At 49.4% G+C, this 18575-nt stretch overlaps 3 protein-coding genes across 3 annotated transcripts; 1 reads left to right on the plus strand and 2 right to left on the minus strand.

Moving 5' to 3' along the window:
• Positions 1-1600: 1600 nt before the first annotated feature.
• znf687b (zinc finger protein 687b) lies at positions 1601-10133 on the plus strand (the record flags this gene model as incomplete). Its single annotated transcript, XM_080484554.1, has 9 exons — positions 1601-3935; positions 4361-4683; positions 4790-4974; positions 5132-5308; positions 5402-5564; positions 5820-6179; positions 7086-7186; positions 7507-7594; positions 7953-10133. The coding sequence occupies 9 exons, from the start codon at positions 1601-1603 to the stop codon at positions 8583-8585; spliced, it is 4365 nt and encodes a 1454-aa protein (XP_080340680.1). The 3' UTR covers positions 8586-10133.
• A 132-nt stretch (positions 10134-10265) lies between these two features.
• aqp10b (aquaporin 10b) lies at positions 10266-13211 on the minus strand. The gene is made up of 6 exons (XM_080484582.1): positions 13004-13211; positions 12316-12442; positions 12082-12219; positions 11825-11943; positions 11195-11412; positions 10266-11112 (listed from the first exon to the last, which is right to left on the minus strand). The coding sequence occupies exons 1-6, from the start codon at positions 13088-13090 to the stop codon at positions 10941-10943; spliced, it is 861 nt and encodes a 286-aa protein (XP_080340708.1). The 5' UTR covers positions 13091-13211; the 3' UTR covers positions 10266-10940.
• Positions 13212-13737: 526 nt separating this feature from the next.
• Positions 13738-16292, minus strand: hax1 (HCLS1 associated protein X-1). The gene is made up of 7 exons (XM_080484581.1): positions 16067-16292; positions 15522-15772; positions 14806-15002; positions 14648-14711; positions 14427-14560; positions 14225-14345; positions 13738-14136 (listed from the first exon to the last, which is right to left on the minus strand). Exons 1-7 carry the CDS (start codon positions 16129-16131, stop codon positions 14063-14065), a joined length of 906 nt encoding a protein of 301 aa, XP_080340707.1. The 5' UTR covers positions 16132-16292; the 3' UTR covers positions 13738-14062.
• Between the last annotated feature and the right edge of the window lie 2283 nt (positions 16293-18575).

Consider the following 18575-nt stretch of genomic DNA (forward strand, 5'->3'; position numbering starts at 1 on the left):
CTGGCGGCATCCTCTGTGCATTTTTTTCCCCCAGCGTGAGTCACCCCTGATAGGGCATCCCGGGTCACGTGACGGGAAGCGCAGCATTTTCAGCTGAAAACGAGCTTGGATAGTCGGGAATCGCACGTCCAGGTAAACAACCCAAATCCCAGAGATATTGCAGGAAAATCCACATCCCGAGCGCAATTTCCAGTCACATCGTCGACCCCGCGATCCCCGGGATGCTCCCGCTGTCAACCCCGAGCACCAGCACGCGCGCGGCGGCTGCTGTTTAATGGCGAGCGCTAGCTTGTTAGCTAAATGACCCCTCTCTTCTGTGTTGGCTGGAGCTCCGCGGCCAGCTAGCAGACGCAGCCTCGGTCGTTAGGTCGCGTTCAGGAGACGCTTTCCCCTCCCCCCCACCGGTTGAACCGCGTCTTGAACAGACCCCGGTGTCAATCCTAACCTGCACGGTGGAAACAGTGTGTTCCATTCATCTGGAAGCAGAGCTGCTCCCGGCAGAGCAGCTGCAGGATCGCCGCCGCTACGAGCGCGCTAGCGGGCTATCTGCTAAGCTGCTGCTGGAGCCTGTCAGCTTGTGTTAAAGCACCGCGCGGACCTGCAGCTGGCCAGTGTTTCTGCACCTCGTTCTGATGCAAAGCTTTGGACACTGCTTGTCTTGGATTGTGTTAACGTTTATCACCAAATGCACCCTCCACCCTCACCCGTTTTCCTCATTTCCCCTCATTATTGACATCACAGGTTTTCGAAGGGAAGCTGCAGCTTCAAGTGGGATTCAGCAAATAGAAATTACAATGGAGCACATTTGTTATATAGACGAGAGCACACATGGGCACCAAAATCCGTGTGATTTCAATGTGTTTGGGGGATTTCTGCGTATATTACCAATATCTAGGTATATTAAACTAATATAATCTTCTGGACTGACACTGTTGTATGTGTTTTCTGATGTGTGACGTCCTGCAAACAGCATTATTAGACTACTTGGGCTCAGTTGCTGAGTGCCTTACATACCACAACTATGTTCTCACTCTCATCCAGGATTTCAGCAAACGTACTTTCTTCCAAATTTTAAACAGTAATAATAGTATTATTCACATAACTTCAGATGCACTTGCATTCGTTTTCTTTTTGTTTAAACATTCTTTATTTTGATTGGCTTTGAAAAGCATTTTCTTCATTCAGGCAAAATAACCATTGAAGAAAAACTGTTTAGTTCAGAAAGTGTGAGAAGCTTTTTTAGAATGAAATAACTCCTTTCAGCCACGAGATCCCACACATCGTATCACATGGTGTGACATTTTGGGTTCCAAAATGCTGTATATTTATCCTCAGAATTTCAATTTTACTGCTTTTTAGGTTCCAACAACTTGTTTTATTGTTTGCTGTCAATATCGTGGTGCATTTGTTTTACGTTCAGAATATTTTGTGCTGCTCTTCGTTTTGTTTATATTTCATGTCACAGCTGCCTCAAAAATGAATGAAAGCTGCAATCATTATTTAGATAAGCTACAACACGGGTTCATTCATATTTGTGTACTTTGTCATCTGCTGCCACTTCAGCCTGTTATCTTGTTTGTTTGCAGGAGTTGATCCCGGTATGGGGGACATGAAGACCCCAGATTTTGATGACCTGTTGGCAGCATTTGATATTCCTGACATAGATGCCAAAGAGGCCATCCAGTCGGCGCCAGATGAGGCAGAGGGGCCCCACGGAGCGGCGGGGGCCCCTCTGGGAAAGCCGGACAGCGTGGTGGGTGTTGGGTCATCTTTGAGACCACCGAGCCCTTCAGACCCCCAAGGAGACACCTCAATTGTGAGTGTGATCGTGAAGAATAAAGTTCGCCTTGAGGCCGTGGACGGCGCGGAGGGAGAAGCAGACCAGGATCCCATCGATGTGATCGCGGGGGTCGATGTGGGCCCCAGACTCGGTGCGTGCGCTCCCGGGATGGCTGAATCGGAGGCTCTCAACCACAACGGTTTCGGAGCGTCTGGCGTCTCCACGCCTCTCCCGCTCGCTCAGTCCAACGGAGCGCCGTGGTCGCTGAACACCCCCAAAGTGTCTTCAGAAGCAGCAGGTGCCAGCACAGCCAAGTCCCACAAACAGGGCGGCAACATTTTCAACAGACTGAAGCCGCTGGTGGCGCAGGGCTCTGGAGATCCGGTGGGCCGGGCCAGGAAGATGCAGCTCCTCCAGCAGCAGCACCAGCAGCAGCAGGACACGGGCCAAGAGAGAGCAGATGGGGTCAAAGCTTCATTGCCTTCATCCTCCTCTCTGTCTGCGGGGACGTCTCCTCTGACCGCCGCGGGCCCCGTCGGTCTGGCCTCGCCGTTCTTCCCCCCTTCCAAGCCCCTGCTTTCTACTCCACCTTCGGCCCCGTCATCACACCCACTACACTCATCTCAGCCTTTTAATGGAGCTCCCAAAAGCGGGCCTGTGGGGTTTCAGCCCCAGCAGATGGAGGAGGATGACTCTGACCCTGACCTGGGGAGTCCTCTGGTGATCCAGGAGACCCCGGACTCTCCCACATGCACTCAGCTGAGCCGGCGATACAAGTCTGACTCTGTCTCAACGCAGCCCTCGTCCTCTACCGCATCGCAGCCTAAACCCGGGGACACTCCCTCAGGGGCGGCACTGACCTCGGCAACCCCCCAGTCCGGCTCAACAGAGAGTCCCCAGGTGGAGGAGCGGCATCCCGAGCATGTCATCGAAGAGAGAGACTCACCAGAGAGTCCGGAGCCAGAAATGCCAAAATCAACGGCACAAGTTGCCGCTAAAAGATGCTCCAGCCCTGCTGTGGCCTCCACACCGCCTGATTCGGAACTGCGGGAGCCCAAAGAGGAGGAGGAGGAGATGGAGGTGGGGAATGGGATTGACAGGATCGTGGATAACAAAGCTGACAAGACAGAAAATGTGAGAACCGGTGAGGAAAACATGGAGGTGGGTGATGGCAAGCCCAAACCGCCATCCACTGACGGGGGAGAAGCAGGCGTCGCTGCGCCCGCCGCCTCGGGAGCTGCATCTCGACCGCTCAAAGTCAGAATAAAAACAATTAAAACCTCAACAGGTGGAATCACCCGGACTGTCACCAGAGTGGCGGCGAAAGGTGCAGCTGCAGGGAAAGGCCTGGACTCTAAAGGTGAAGCTGGCGAGCGCAAGGTGTTGGGAAACAAAGGCCAGAAACTGGAGGCTTCCCCTGCTCACATGACGTCAACGTCTCAGAAAGTAAGTGCTCTCAACGCTCTGCCCGTGTCCACGCTCGCCGCCAGCAGCGTCATGCTCGCCGCGGCCACAAAGGTCCAAAATAAAATGGCTGCATCAGACAAGGCGAAGGTTTCTGCAACTGCCGTCAGCATCACTAAATCCTCGGCTCTGCCCGCGACCCCGGCCGTGACCTCCTCCCCAAAGTTCTCCGTCGCTGCCGGCGGGATCAGCGTGCGCTCGGCCACTAACAAAACCGCCAACGGAGGCAGCGGCACCATCATCGGCAGCACGCTGCAGCCCAACAAGCCCGCCTCCATAGTCAACAGCACCGGCGCCGTCATCTCCCGCAGCCAGTCCAGCCTGGTGGAGGCTTTCAACAAAATCCTCAACAGCAAAAACCTCTTACCGAGCTACAAACCCGACCTCTCGGCCCCGCCCCCGCCCGAGTGGGGCCTCCCGCTCCCCGCCACGGGCTACCGCTGCCTGGAGTGCGGGGACGCGTTCGCCCTGGAGCGCTCGCTGGCGCGACACTACGACCGGCGGTCGCTCCGTATCGAGGTGACCTGCAACCACTGTGCGAAAAGGCTGGCCTTCTTCAACAAGTGCAGCCTGCTGCTGCACGCCAGGGAGCACAAGGAGCGCGGACTGGTCATGCAGTGCTCCCACCTGGTCATGAGGCCGGTCACTGTGGAGCAGATGATCGGGCAGCAGGACATCACGCCGATCGGCGGTAAGAGGAACTTTGCCCAATCGTGAATCACTTATTCTTTCACCATTTCAGTCACGTGTTCAATTAAAACTATTTGTAGGAAATTCTTTTTTTTTTTTTTTTCTTTTTTCTTTGGCTTTTTTCTTTAAAATACCAAACCTAAATTTATTTAATTTAAACAGAAAACTGCAGTTTTACATTGAAGTGATTGTTTGAGTCACTGGAAAAAAGGGTTAGTTAAATAAAATCTACAATATACTCGACCAATTAAAATTGTTTCTTCGATTATCTTTTCATAGAAGTAAAAATTGTGCTTAAATGTCGTCTTGAGTAGATTTCTGAAGTGTTTCTAAAGTCTTAAACGATGCACGTGTCACTCATATCTGACTCATCCTCATTCACCTCGTCCCATTTGTCTCCTCCGTCCTCCACCTGCGGCTGGCCAGGCCTGATCACCTCTTCGTCCTCCTCTCCTCCAGTCTCCTCTCCCTCAGCTACGCCCGGCGCCTCGTCCATCTCGGCCAGCTCCAGCCCGCTGAAGGACTCGTCCTCGGCGGCGGCGGCGCAGCCCCGGCCGGTGCGGCGCGCCCCTCAGGGCCCCCAGGCGCTGATGCCGCTGCCCTGCAAGAAGGCGGAGGGGCTGCAATACAACAACTTCAAATGTCCGGAGTGTCAGACGCAGTTCTCCGGCAAAACCGAACTGGTCACGCACTTCCAGCAGATCAGAGCTGCTCCCAACTCGGTGAGTCTTGGAGACGAGCAGACAGCAGTGTCCTGCTGCCGGTTCGACGCTCCCATGAAACTACTTCAACTTGTTCATCTACTTTTATCTGATTAAATTTTTTATTTTTTTTGCCCCTTTCTTTATCTCTCAGACGTGTATGCAGTGCTCGCCTCCCATGATGCTTCCGAACTCGTGTGCCGTGTCCGCCCACCAGAGGATCCACAAACACCGAGCGCCTCACGTCTGTCCCGAGTGTGGCGGGACCGCGCGGCAGGCCAGCTTCCAGACACATCTGGAGGAGGCCTGCCTGCACTTTGCCCGGCGCATCGGTTACAGGTGCAGAGACCTCGATGGCGGATGAAGGATTGAATACTGATGTCTTAGAGCCGCGTTCAGGGACGGGTTTATAAAACAGAGCAGAAGTTTTGTCCTGCGTGGCCTGTTAAGTGACGCAACACAGGAGTTACAATCTGTTCTCTCTCCTTTGCCGAAGGTGTTCGAGCTGCCAGGTTGTGTTCGGAGGGTTGAACTCCATCAAGTCCCACATTCAGACTGCTCACTGCGAGGTCTTCCATAAGTGCCCCAGCTGCCCCATGGCCTTCAAGTCTTCCCCCAGCGCCCAGAGCCACATCAGCACTCAGCACCCGACGCTCACCGGAGGACAGGCCAAGTACGCTCGCTGCTTCCACCTGAACGTCTCCGACCAAAACACTTTGAATACGTCACCTCTAACATACGCATCTTTTTTTTCTCTCTCTTGCAGGATGATCTACAAGTGTGTGATGTGTGACACAGTTTTTACCCAGAAACCTTTGCTGTACATGCACTTTGACACTCATTTAGCCAAACAGAAAGTGCACGTGTTCAAGTGTCCCGACTGCACCAAGCTCTACGCCCAGAAAGGCTCCATGATGGAGCACATCAAGGTGTGTTTGCCCGGTTTGTAACATGCACAGGAATCCGTCTTTTGCCTTCATGTGTTGCCGGTTCATTGCGTTCTACAATGAATGTGGTGTCAACTGAGGCATACAGTAAATCTTGGATCGGCCTTTGGGAGGCTTCCAATCGGAGACCTCGTCCAAACTTCTATACCAAGAACAACTGTTGGACAGTGTTTTTAATAATGAAATGAAACGACCTCTCAGAAGCTGAACTCAGTTTTTCCCTGTCGCCCCCCTCAGACCGCTCACCGAGGCCCCTCGGCCAAACAGGAGTCGCAGTCCGACGCCTCCAATCCCGCCTCGGCCCCCGCCAACACGTCCGGGCCCTCCAGCCAGAAGTCCAAGTCCTCCGGGAAGCCCGACAACTCCGACGGGGAGGACTGGGGCCGGGAGCAGGAGGAGGAGGAAGAGGAGGAGGAGGAGGAAGACGACGACGACGCGGACGAAGACTACGAGGCTCCGGGGGCGGGACACACCAGCGCCGCTGCGGGGGGCGCCGCCCACCCCGCTGCCCCGACTGAGTGGACCTGCCCGCAGTGTCAGAGCACCTTCACCGACAACGACGACTACCTGAGTCATGTGAAGATGGAGCACGGCAAGGTGGGGCCCCGGCATGACCCCGTGTGAACCTACATCACCCCGTGTGACTCTACATCACCCCGTGTGACTCTACATGACCCCGTGTGACCCTACATCACCCCGTGTGACCTTACATGACCCTGTGTGATCCTACATGACCCCGTGTGACCCTACATGACCCCGTGTGACCCTACATCACCCCGTGTGACTCTACATGACCCCGTGTGACCCTGCATCACCCCGTGTGACCTTACATGACCCCGTGTGACCTTACATGACCCCGTGTGACTCTACATGACCCCGTGTGACCCTACATGACCCCGTGTGACTCTACATGACCCCGTGTGACCCTACATGACCCCGTGTGACCCTACATGACCCCGTGTGACTCTACATGACCCCGTGTGACCCTACGTGACCCCATGTGACCCTACGTGACCTCACTCATCCGTTTATTGAACCACATTAAACTGACCAAAAGTCGTTATTTCTTCTTTAAAAATTCTCTAAAGTGTAAATGTTTTCAATGGATCTTCGTAGAAGTTGATTCCCTCTTTCTTAATGTTTCTTGTGTTATTTGCATAAAAACTTCCCAACCTGGCAGCTTTGTTCCTCAGTGCATTATGTTCATGTTTTCCTTTCAATATTTCTGTTCTTGTTTTTTTCCCCCACATTTTTAAAGTAAAAGGTTCAATCCAGTGTTTTAACTGGGAGGAATAGATACTTGATCAATACGAGGGCGGCAAAATATTCCTCCCTTGTTTATCCTGACTATTAATTAACTTCACTTATGAACACCAATTGAAAATAATTGGCTTGGCGCTCCGTGTGAAAGTTTGATCACTGGCCACGCAAAATAACCGAGAAAGTGAAACTGGGACCTTATGTGTGTTTTTTTTTTGTCTCTTCCTGTGTGTTTCCCTGCAGTTCCCCTGTCGTATCTGTGGAGGCACGTTCAGCACGTCCTCCAGCCTCAGGCGTCACGAGCGCGTCATCCACGAGGGCAACAAAAGAGTCTTCCATTGCCAGTGAGTTTGCATGTTTCCCAGAGACGTTGTGTTTGTCCTGTGGTGGACCGGCGACCTGTGCAGGGGGTAAAGTCTCCAGCCGTCTGTCGCCCCGAAGTAAATAAAAACCCTTGCTTACTTGAATTTGCTCAAAAAAAACCTAATTTGTTTATCTTATGAAACATTCAAAAACAATCAATATTACTGCGTCTTTAAATGGTGTTTGGTTTTACATGAGCTCCACTTTGTTGGCATGTGATTGACGAGGTTTTCCGTGTGAATATCAGTTCGTAGAGGAAGTCCTGGATGGTTTGAGTGAGTCCTGTGTGATTGATTTTCAGATATTGCACAGAAGGAAAACGCACCTTTGGCAGCCGGTTCTTACTGGACAAACACATCCGGCTCCATCACAGATCCACAGACGGTCAGGTGAGTCGGCAAAATGCTCTTGGAAGTATTTTCTGTAACGAACTGAGAGGAGAGGACACGCTGAGATTTTGACAGAGATTGAAAATAGTGATTTTAGATAAAGTGATGAAGCAACACAGAATGAAGCGAAGGAAATTAAATCGGGGGTTAAAAGAGGATCTATTATCTGAGTTTACATTTTTCCTTTTTAACTCCAGATTGAAGATCATTAGTTTTCTTTTCCTGAAATTATCCATTTAATCTTAAAAGCCTCCATGTTACTGAGCGTGAGCCTCTGAATCATGGAGAGGAAGAATTGTCTTCTAATCGGGGTCATATTTGGACCAATGGGGTAAATCGATCCTGTCTTTGCCACCAGGGACCCCCCATGACCAGGAAGCGTGCGGCCACGGGCGGCGAGGGGCCGGGAAGCTCGTCGGAGCAGGACGGCGAGGTCGGCCCGCCGGCGGGTCGGGCGGGAGACGAGGAGGAGAACTCCACGGAGGAAGGCGCCGGCGCCGGCACCGTCACCGTCCCCGCCCCCGCCCCCGCCCCCGCCAAGAGAAGCAGGGTGTCGGCGGCCTCCACGTCGCTGGCGTCGGAGCTGGAAGAAGAAGACAGCGTCTTCCGCTGCGTCCCGTGCGGCTTCACCACAGAGGACGGGGCGGAGTTCCAGCGCCACATCCCCCAGCACCGGGGCGACACCGCCTCCTTCCAGTGCCTGCAGTGCGGCGTCTGCTTCGCCTCGGCCGGCTCCCTGAGCCGCCACCGCTTCATCACCCACCGAGTGCGGGACACCCAGAGCGACGCGGAGCGCGGCGCCCCCCGCGCTCACGGCTCCCCGGACGGCTCCCCCGCCGGCTCCCCGCAGGCGCAGGGCGAGGACGGCGACGGCAACCTGGGCTGCAAAGTGTGCGGCCGGCGTTTCGACAAGGCCTCGGACCTCAACACCCACTTCAGGACCCACGGCATGGCCTTCCTCACCGCACACAAGACGGACAAGCCCCAGTAGAGGGGGGGGGCGGGGGGGGGGGGGGGGGCATCACGTGGGACTGAATGAACACGGAGAGGGAGAGGGGTTGTAGAATATGAATGTTGTTGAAACGGGGCTGCTCCCGTGCAGTTTCCCCTCTTCTGTGCGATTGTATCTGCATGTCGGGTCACCTGCGATAGATAGACTCTTTCTATATCGGCCATACTGCGTCAAAAAACATGGCGTCCTTTCCATTTCCACTCTCACTCTGCACAGACTGTAGCCACCTGCCTGTTTCTTAATGTACCACATACGTAAACACACACACACACACACACCCCTCCTACTGTACTCCTGACACCTGTGTTTTCTACGTCACATCTTTATCATCTTTGTTTGTTTTTGTTTCTTTAATTTTTTTTTGTTTGACTTGATTTTTGGCTTCGGGTCACTTTAAAGCGGGGGTTCTCCGTCCGGGTCCTGGAGCGCTGGTGTCCTGCCCGTTCTCGCTCTCCCAGCTTCAGCACACCTCAATCTGATGCTGATGTCATCGTCAAGCTGGTGAAAAAGCCAAGTAACGAGGCCTTATTGCATTCAGGTGTGTTGCAACTGGGAGAAACCTGAAACATGCGGGACGCCGGCCCCCCGGGACCGGGATCGAGAACCCCTGCTTGAAACAAACAAGCAAAAAAAACTCAAAACGAAACGCGCAGGAGCATGAAGGAAGAGAAACCTGCAGCCTGGACACTCCCGACACTGACTTTTATGTTGCCATTATTATTTATTGATACAAAACACACAACTGCTGTTGGTATTTGTGCGAGTCGGTTGCGTCAGGTCGTTCTTAGTGCAATTTACCCGCAACAGAGACACGCGGCGAGGTCTCTGAGGGGGTGTGTGTCCCCCCCCCCCCCGAGGCGGCGGGGTCTCCGGAGGGGCGTGGCCTGCGTAGTGTGAGTAAGTTGTGATGTCGTTAATCGTTGAGCTAGAAAGAAGAGAGATCAGGCATCCTGCCGTTAGTATACGTGTTTGACTTTTGCCCTGTAAATACATATAATGACACTAAATGAAAGCGTTCTGGTTTTAGTAACTTGCTATGATAATGTGAATACGTATAGTATTTGTACTTGTACTGTCCCCTTCTTTTCCAAAACGATTTGAAGTCTGAAAGAATAAAAAAAATTTAAAAAAAAAGAGCCCCCCCCCCCACACCACAAAGTTAGCTCCACATTGTAATTACAGAGCAGAGGGAGAATGCGGCGGGGGGGGTCGTGTCGTCTTTAATGTGTATGAAAACAAATGTTTATCTCTTTGAGACGGTTCTTTTTTTATCTACAGACTCAGTGCTTGCTGTGCTCACGTTTCTTTTGTATGTTTTAAAAACAGCCGTCACTGTCGCGTGACGGAGGCCTCTTGAGTGGATGTGTTTTGTTTTTTTTTGTTGGTTTGTATCTTTTATATGTCATATCATATTTATATAGCTCAATAGTGGAAATTTCATGTCATTTTCTTTTCCATGGTCGTGGTCTGCTTGCTGAAATGCCATACACTTTTGTGCTGTTTGGAAATAAATGTTGAAAACAGACGAAACTCGCAGTGTCGATCCGTGTCTGTGCGAGTTACTGATCAGATGTGACGACTGCCACTTTCTTTTCTCCAGGAACTAATTATTTAATGCCAAACAATTCCTTTAACATCTGCTGAAGGGAAACGATGAATCCAAATAAATCCGTCTCCAGTTTTATTTCCGTAATGAACAACTCTCTCACAGGCACGACGCAGGATTTTCTAGCCAGACATGTTTTGTCTTGTCGCAGCTTTACGTGTTTTATTGTTCAACTTTTCCTCGCAAAATAAAAAAGAGTAGTTCTGAAAAGTAGTAAAATCAAACTTAACCATTTATTAAAAAATATGGCTGTAAAAGAAACTAGATTGACAAACTCCAGCTGGTTAGAGACACTTAATAGGGTTTTTAATGAAAAATAAAAGTTTCTCTGCTGAACACGTGAGCAGGAGGTTAAAAGGTTAAACATTGGTTTTAGCTTATGGAGAGTTTGTAAAATCATAACATCATTGATCGGATGTAGTTTGTACACACACGCACGCACGCACGCACGCGCACACACACGTACCACCATACAGGTTTTTCAAACAGACGACCTTGTGCATTGAATAAGTCAGAACAACAAACTTCTGAATTTCTCCCAGTTTGGCAGCAAGAGAAGGTTTGAACATTGGTGAAGATGGTGAACATTGGTGAAGATGGTGAAGATGGTGAAGACGACCATCCAAGATCAGGTTTCATCCGACTTTCAGTCTCTCCTCTAAAGTTCAACCAAAAACCCACGCAGACCGTCGTCAGTGCTTTTACTCTGAAGATGTTTTTTCCTCCAGTCACTCCATCGCCAGTTCCACCTTCCCCTCAGCATCCTCCTGAGAAGAGGTATGCAGCTTTGCTGGAGGAGACGGGTGGTGCGCTTCCACCATCAGTTCATACGTCACACTCCCCACCAGCCCCCCCACGCAGGGGGCGACGATCGGCACCCACCACCAGCCGCCTCCAGCCCTGCAAACACAAGCCCACGTCACGAAACGCCTCCAGCGTGGATGAGGAACAATATAGCCGGCGAGTCGGTGAAACTACCGACCTGAACACATCCGCCCCCCAGCCGGCGATGTACGTGAACAGCCGAGGTCCAAAGTCGCGGGCCGGGTTCAGGGCGTAGCCGCTGTTTGAGCCCATGGAGATGCCGATGACCAACACGGCCGCTCCGACCAGCGGCGGCTGGAGAGCGTCAGGGATGGAGGTGTTCCTGCGGTCGCCCAGAGCCAGGACGCACAGCAGCAGAGCGGCGGTTCCCACCACCTGGACACACGGAACCCAAAGTCATATAGAGTACCTAAACTGTGACAGAAATGCAATCAATACGTTCTGCTCCGAACTTGGTGAAAACGTCGTTTTGAGGTGAAACAAACTCTCATGAGCAAAATCCAGCTGGTGTCAGTCCTGTGTGGAGGTCCTGTGTGGAGTTTTCTGGTTCCTCCTGAGAATCCAATAACCTGCCGTTCTGACCATAAAGTGGCCAAACGTGTGAATGTGAGTGTATGTGTTCCCTGTTTCTACCCAATATAAACCATCTACTCTGGTAAAGGGCAGAATTGAGTTCAAATTAAAACCCTCAATGATTGTTGCACAAATAAAAGTGTCTCTTTGTACTGTTGAACTAAGAGAATTCGATCTTAAAAGTTGTTTTATTGAATAAAAGAGTGTGTCTGACCTGGTCCACGATGCCTCCCCACAGACTGAGGTAGTCGGCTGGGTAGGTGGCGAATATTCCCGCCGTGGCGTTCGGCCCCGTCACCGTCAGCTGGCCTCCGCTGAACATCTGGATGGCATCTGTACAAGCGTACGTGCATCATCAGGGGCAGCCCCCCACACACACACACACACACACACAACATTTCCTTCTGAGTTTATTGAGCGCCGTGTTCACTACAATCCAGAGGATCCAGCCTCTTCGTCCTGAAGTCTCACCGTAGTACTGCAGACAGACTGTGGCCGCAGCCAGGAAACTCCCAAGTACTTGGAAGAAGATGTACAAGGGGAGTTTTTTCCAGGAATGTCTCCCCAAAACACACAAACTCAGAGACACGGCAGGGTTCAGATGAGCTCCTGGGACAAGAAAAAAAACAACTTACAGATGGAATATGTCACATTAGGGTGAAAAACCTCTTTTCCCTGCGGTATTCCTGTACAAGTTCTTCTTACCGGAAACTCCACGAGACATAAAGACCCCGAACGTGACTCCCAGAGCGAAGCCCAGATTGATGGACAGGTAGTGTCCCTTGGTGTCCCGAGTGGTGATCACCTGAGCCACGGAGCCGCATCCAAACAGCTGCAGAGCAGGACACACACACACACACACACACACACACACACACACACACACACACACACACACACACACACACACACACACACACACACACACACACACACACACACACACACACACACACACACACACACACACACGTAAACATCCACTCTGCTGCTGCAATCTGCTTTTTTATGAACATCCTCTCCGAGGAAACTGCTTTATGGTTTGTGTTGTAAATGTTTGCAGCCCGGGGAGGTGTGATTGTCATTACTGATAAAACATCAGAGCTTCTTCTCTCTAAACCCCCCCTCCTCCTCCTCCTCCTCCTCCTCCTCCTCCTCCTCCTCCTCCTCCCCCCAGTGACTGTCACCCTCGCTTTGACTCTGCAGTGACCAAAGTCCTCCGTTAGACATTGTGCAGATTCACCAGCTGCTCCAAAACAACAGAACAAACATGGAACTGCAGGAGGAAAATGTTCTATAGGCTTAATTGTCCAGACTGCTTTGGTTCTCCAGAGTTAATCCTGCCGTCTCAAGAGTTTGGAAGTCGTCAACAATTTGAATAAAAGACACTTACAATGAGGACGTAGACCCCGAGACATTCAGCCAGACACTCCCTGACCAGCTGGTTCCTGATACGACACTTCTTCAGCAGCTTCTCCATCACGTCCGGCAGCAGGCGAGTGCTCAGAGCTCGGACGCCGACATCGAGATCTCACTCTCTCTCTATCTCCCTCCACTGTCTGTCTGCCTGCCTGGGCAGAGTTTGCCCTCTCACACCGGAGCTGCAGGAGACACGTCACACACTTTATGGCCCCGCGGATTTGATTGCTAACGTGGATCCGCACGTAGGAAACAGGGACTGTGATTTGGCGACATGATACACCTGATTATGTGTATAAACATCAATTCTTAAAAACTGAAAACTTCTTTATTACTCTAAACCCAGGCTGGTACTGTATTAGAGCCACACTGAGTGTGATCCGGGGAAAACGTGGAAGCTGAAAGCGGCTGTGACAGGCTTTTACAAACGGCAACACTTTATTATTTCACCCTATTTCTCCCCAGGAAGAACGTACTTTTGTTTTAGTTTTTCTACAATAAACCCCAATAAATCTCATTTATTTATAGTAAAACCTTTTGGAAAGTGCAAAACTAACCAGTGACAGAATGTTCTGTAGGAATTATCTCACAAAGGGTTAAAAAGAAGTAGGAAGAAATAGGTTATATTGTGCTTACAATCATTTTGTTCCTACAACAGGAAGGTCTAAAGCTGCTGGACGGCAGAAAAAAACAGCCTCAAACAACTTTGTAAATATATCGAAACTCTTTATTTCAACCATCACTAGCTGACATTCACACAGACCTGCAGGACATTCTGAAAAGAAGATTTGTCTCGAATTGTTGAATTAATTTGTCTTGGGTTTGCAGCTCCTCACCTACATCCTGATGTTGGACTCTGATTTTTTTGAACCTAAATAAGTCGGCAACCTTCGTTTAACGAACACATCGAGCTCATGCGTCTCGATCGTACAGCTCAAGTCCGACAAACAAAAACTCACAGCTTTAGGAACACAAGCTTTTTGTGATTTTCTTTTTTTTTTTTTACCCCAGAGGCTTTTCATCGCTTCACTTGCTATTTAAAGCCTCTGAAGAATTTGGAGAATAACGACTGGTCATCTCTCAAGTCTGAAAAGTGTCGCGGACCACCTGGAAGGGAACAGACAGAAAGAAAGAGGCACAGCGGTGAGATACGAGCTGGAGTACGATGAAAAGGAGACAAAGGAGAAGAGCTGACCTGGAAAAACAGGAGAGGTTTGATGGTCTGGACCCTGCAGGGTCCCGGGACCGCCTGAGCGAGTCACAGTGGTTTCCTCGTTTCCTTTTCCGTCTTTGACTGTCCGCCGCTCCTCCACAGTCTGAGCATCCAGAAAACAAACAAAAACGTTATTCACACTGTATTTTAACGGACAAACTTCAACAAAACAAAGACGCCTCACCCCGTCAGGCTTCACCACCTTGGTGACGACCACGGACTGGAAGAAGGAGCGCACTCTGGGCTCGCTGGGTGCCTGACCAGCAGGGGGCGACAGGATCTGATCTAGGCCTCCTGATCGCACAACCGAGTCCAGGTCTGCCAGGGGATGGAAAATCCATCAGAGATGAGTTCAAAGATCCAACAGCGATTCTGTTTCACTGGTCGATGGAAAACTTTGCCCACCTACGTCTTCTCTGATCCCGCCCTCCGGTGCAACGTGGCGGTCCTGCCTCCAAATATCATGGAACTACGTCAAGACAATTACAGATGATACGTCACGTTGAGATGAGGACAAAAAAAAAAAAAAAAAGACTGAATCATGTGAGAGAAGGAGACTTTACTTTGGAAAAAGGCGTCCAGCCTTGAGAGGGCGAGCGTGAAAAATCTGGTGACTCAGAAGGGCGGGTGTCACCTCGGGGGCGCCGAGCGTCATCGTCAGGGGATTTGAGCATGAAGTCTCTGAGAAGGTTCCCTCCGGATCTGTCCGCCCCTCTCTCCGCTCCCTCCTGAGGCGGCGCCGGCATCAAGCTGGGAACATCTACAAGCACACAGGAGATTCAGAGATTCATCTGGTGGAAACGCGTCTCAGTGCTGAAAATAACAGAGAAAAATTAAACAAACGAGCACATGACCAGAGAAACAACTAGAACGGCAAAAAACACGACTACAATTAAATACAAAGGTTGAGCTCACTGACAAGTTTAAAGATTAATAATGCTATAAAAAGATATTTTCTCTCTTTTGATCTAATCTTACTTCTTGTCTAAACATCCAGACCCGGATGTCCTCAGGAAGACTCAGTGAGTCAGAAGAAACAAGGTGAAGCAGCTTTTAGTTCCTACACTCACTCCTTCATAATAAAACTATTATAACTCAGGCTTTCCAAGAAACAATACATTGGACTTATTTTAATCATCTTCATCTACTTTATTTATTCTTCTTTGTATGTCTTTCCTACTCACCTTGTTTGAACGGATTTCTGTTATTTCACGGTGAACTGATTGTGCTGCTGTAGAAACACATTTATGTCACCATCCAAACACCAGAGTCTCCTCACCTCTGTGTCCGAGCTGTGTCTGACCGTCCCAGTGTCCGAGCTGGGAGAAGATCTCCTCCATCTCCCTGAGGACTTGTCCAAACACAGGAGGCTCCTGGAGCCTCATCCCGTCCGGACCGAGGCTGAATCCGAACCTCCAGGCGCTGTCGAAGGGGTCCTGGTGATCCCCCCGGAAGCCATCGTAGTACGTCCCGTCATCTTCATCGTCCTCATCCTCGTCATCGTGGGTCATTGTGTCGAAGAACGGGTCCCTGGTAGAGACAATAAGTATTCAACACGCCCTGATGATCACAGTTTTGTTACTGCAGATTAAATCTAAATTAAAGGAGCAGTTCACCACACTTCGTTAATAGACTTCACACTCCGTCGTATTAACCTTCAGGTCAGAGCAGGTCTAAAAAAGACAGCAGTCACTACACCCCTGTGGTTTTCCTGGCAGAAGAAAATAACAACTAATCTTGTTATTGATGGAGCTTTTTCAACTAACTCAACTGGTGCTAGCTCTCTAGTTAGCCGAGTAGCGGCGCGCCGACAACAACACTCACCTCCGGCCGCGGTAATGTCCTCCAGGGACCCCGAAGAAGCCCCGAAACAAGTCGAAGACGCTCATCTACTGCGAGAGTGCGACGAAAACTAATTCATGACTGAAAATGTGCCCGCACGACGAGCTCCGAGGGAGGAACAACAAACAGCAGGAGGCAGCAGCTGGTGGAAGAGTCGTAAAACGATAGGTAGGATACCTGACGTAATATGTCGTGTTGCTGGGTTACCGTAACTGAGCGGGACAACGCGCAGCAGGAAAGACGGAAGCCCTGATGGGACTTCCGCTCAAAATAAGAGACGAAAATAAAGCTAATGCATTAAAAAAAAAAAAAAAAAGTTATACTATTTTAAATTAGATTAATAATAGCAATTGCATGTTTACGTTTTTTTCTTCTGAGTTACACTTAATAAGTCATTACTTGCAAGAAATAAGTATAAATGTAAAAATTCATGTTTGTACGGACACAAAAGCTTGAAATGTGTAAAAAACTCAGTTATTCCAGTTTTTTGTTATATTTCATTTTTGTTATTGTCAAAATGGTTTGTTGCTATTCACGGTGTGTCTACACAAGTAAAGAACATTTTTACAAAGCAGTAAATTACTGGAGCTCAAAAGGTTTTATGAGATTAGCACAAAAGCCATATATGTTTAAAGTTCCTCTACCAGAATCCACTCAGGAAAATGAAAAAATGTAGGACCCAGTCTTGTCTTTCCTTTCCTCCTTCCTTCCTTCCGTGGGAATAGTATGCACTACCTGGAACCAGCAGATGGCGGTAGTGCAACTTCATGGATGCCAACTGCCATTGAACTCAAGTGAAAAAGAAGAAGGGAAACGGTCATCGGGGACGAAAAAGCTGCTGTTGAGAGGGAAGCAGTCTTCAGGGACAACGAGAGCGGTGGGAAACAAAATAGATAGAACCAGCAGATGGAGGCAATGCAACTTTATGGCTGCACAGCGCCATTAAACCCAAAAGGAGAAGAACCTACTCGCCTCCTTTTCAGTCTCTTTACAGACATTCACACTGAATCGTGTGAATTCTGGAAGAAATCGCACAATTACTTTGCACTTTTCCTCCGAGTTTTTATCCAATTTTGACAATTCTAATATCAAAACATGCAGCAGAATGCATTTCTGCATAATTTTAAGCTATGAAAATAAGATGATTGAATTTGCTGTGTGAAGTCCGTCAGGATGAAAGCTCCAATTAATGTGGTTGAAGAAATGACGTGGTGGATGACGATGAGACGACCTGACAGGGTGGTGCTGTGGTGAGACCGTGGCAGCAAAGGGAGTGGAGAGTCTCATCGCAGCCTCCTTTAGGAGTCTTTGGCAAGAAGAGGAGGTTTTCTGACTGGAAGGCGGCTATTGGTTCGGTTTGGTTTTCCAGGGGTTTTCCAACGTAACTATCCTGAATGGTAGCATTGAGCGAGGCGATGCGTTTGGACTGGCCAGCGGCCACCTCCATGAACCCGGACAACACAGAGACCATCTCCAGGTCTTTGGAAAGCCGCCGTGGACACAGTGGATCATGTACCTCCATCTCGCCTCATCCCCAGACTCCTCCCGTTACAGCCACGTCCTTGAGCACATCTTGAACCCTAACCCTCGACGACATCAATGAATTCTCTTCTCATTTAAAATATTGTTTATCCGTCGCCCATTGCCACGTGCATAAATTCTCAACCTGGCTGCTCTCGCTTCATTTCTATTCTGCTCAGCTTTTAGCCGTCCATCGGGCAGAACCAACAGTCTCCAGACCCTGATCAAACTAGGTCTCACTGCTCCAGCTTCAGTTAATACATCTCTGCCCTGCCTGCACACACGTAGTTGTGACATTAACATTCAAATGGTGCACTCAAATGACATATATATATGGAAACATCTGGAAGTCTAGTTTCATTTGGTGCTAGATGTTGAACCTTCAGCAACACACACACACACACACACACACACAAATAAAACAGTGTAAAGAAGAGTTTCTGGATTTACAAGCCACATGAGAAATGGTTTCTGAAGACATTCACATCCAAAATGATGAAAATGTCTTTTTGTTGTTTATTTACTTAATATTTATATATTTTTACAAAATAAAAAATATATGAAAGAAAAAGCTAACAAGTCTGCAAGGATTCAAGAAGGAAAAAGGAGAAAGCCATCGAACAAACAGGGACTACAGTACTTGTGTTTTTTTTTATATATGTACAAGACAAGTTTATCCATTTAAATTTTTTTTTTTTTTTTAAAACGCACAGTACAAAAAGAAAAAAAAAATCACTGACAAAAAAAAAACAAAAAAAACCCCAAAGTATAATTCTGTCCATCAGTATGCATCGCTGCAGGTTTCCTTACATGTCGGGGGGACAGGTGGAGGCGGCGGGGGGTGGTGGGCGGGTGGGGGGGGCTCGGAAACTGAATATAAAAGAAAAACACACTGGAAGGCAGACTGGGTGTGCAATGGCCTTGGAACACATTCAACAACTTTAAAAAAAAACAACAAAAAAAAACAAAC

This window comes from Lipophrys pholis (assembly GCF_963383615.2).
Source record: "Lipophrys pholis genome assembly, chromosome: 17".
Lineage (NCBI taxonomy): Eukaryota > Metazoa > Chordata > Actinopteri > Blenniiformes > Blenniidae > Lipophrys > Lipophrys pholis.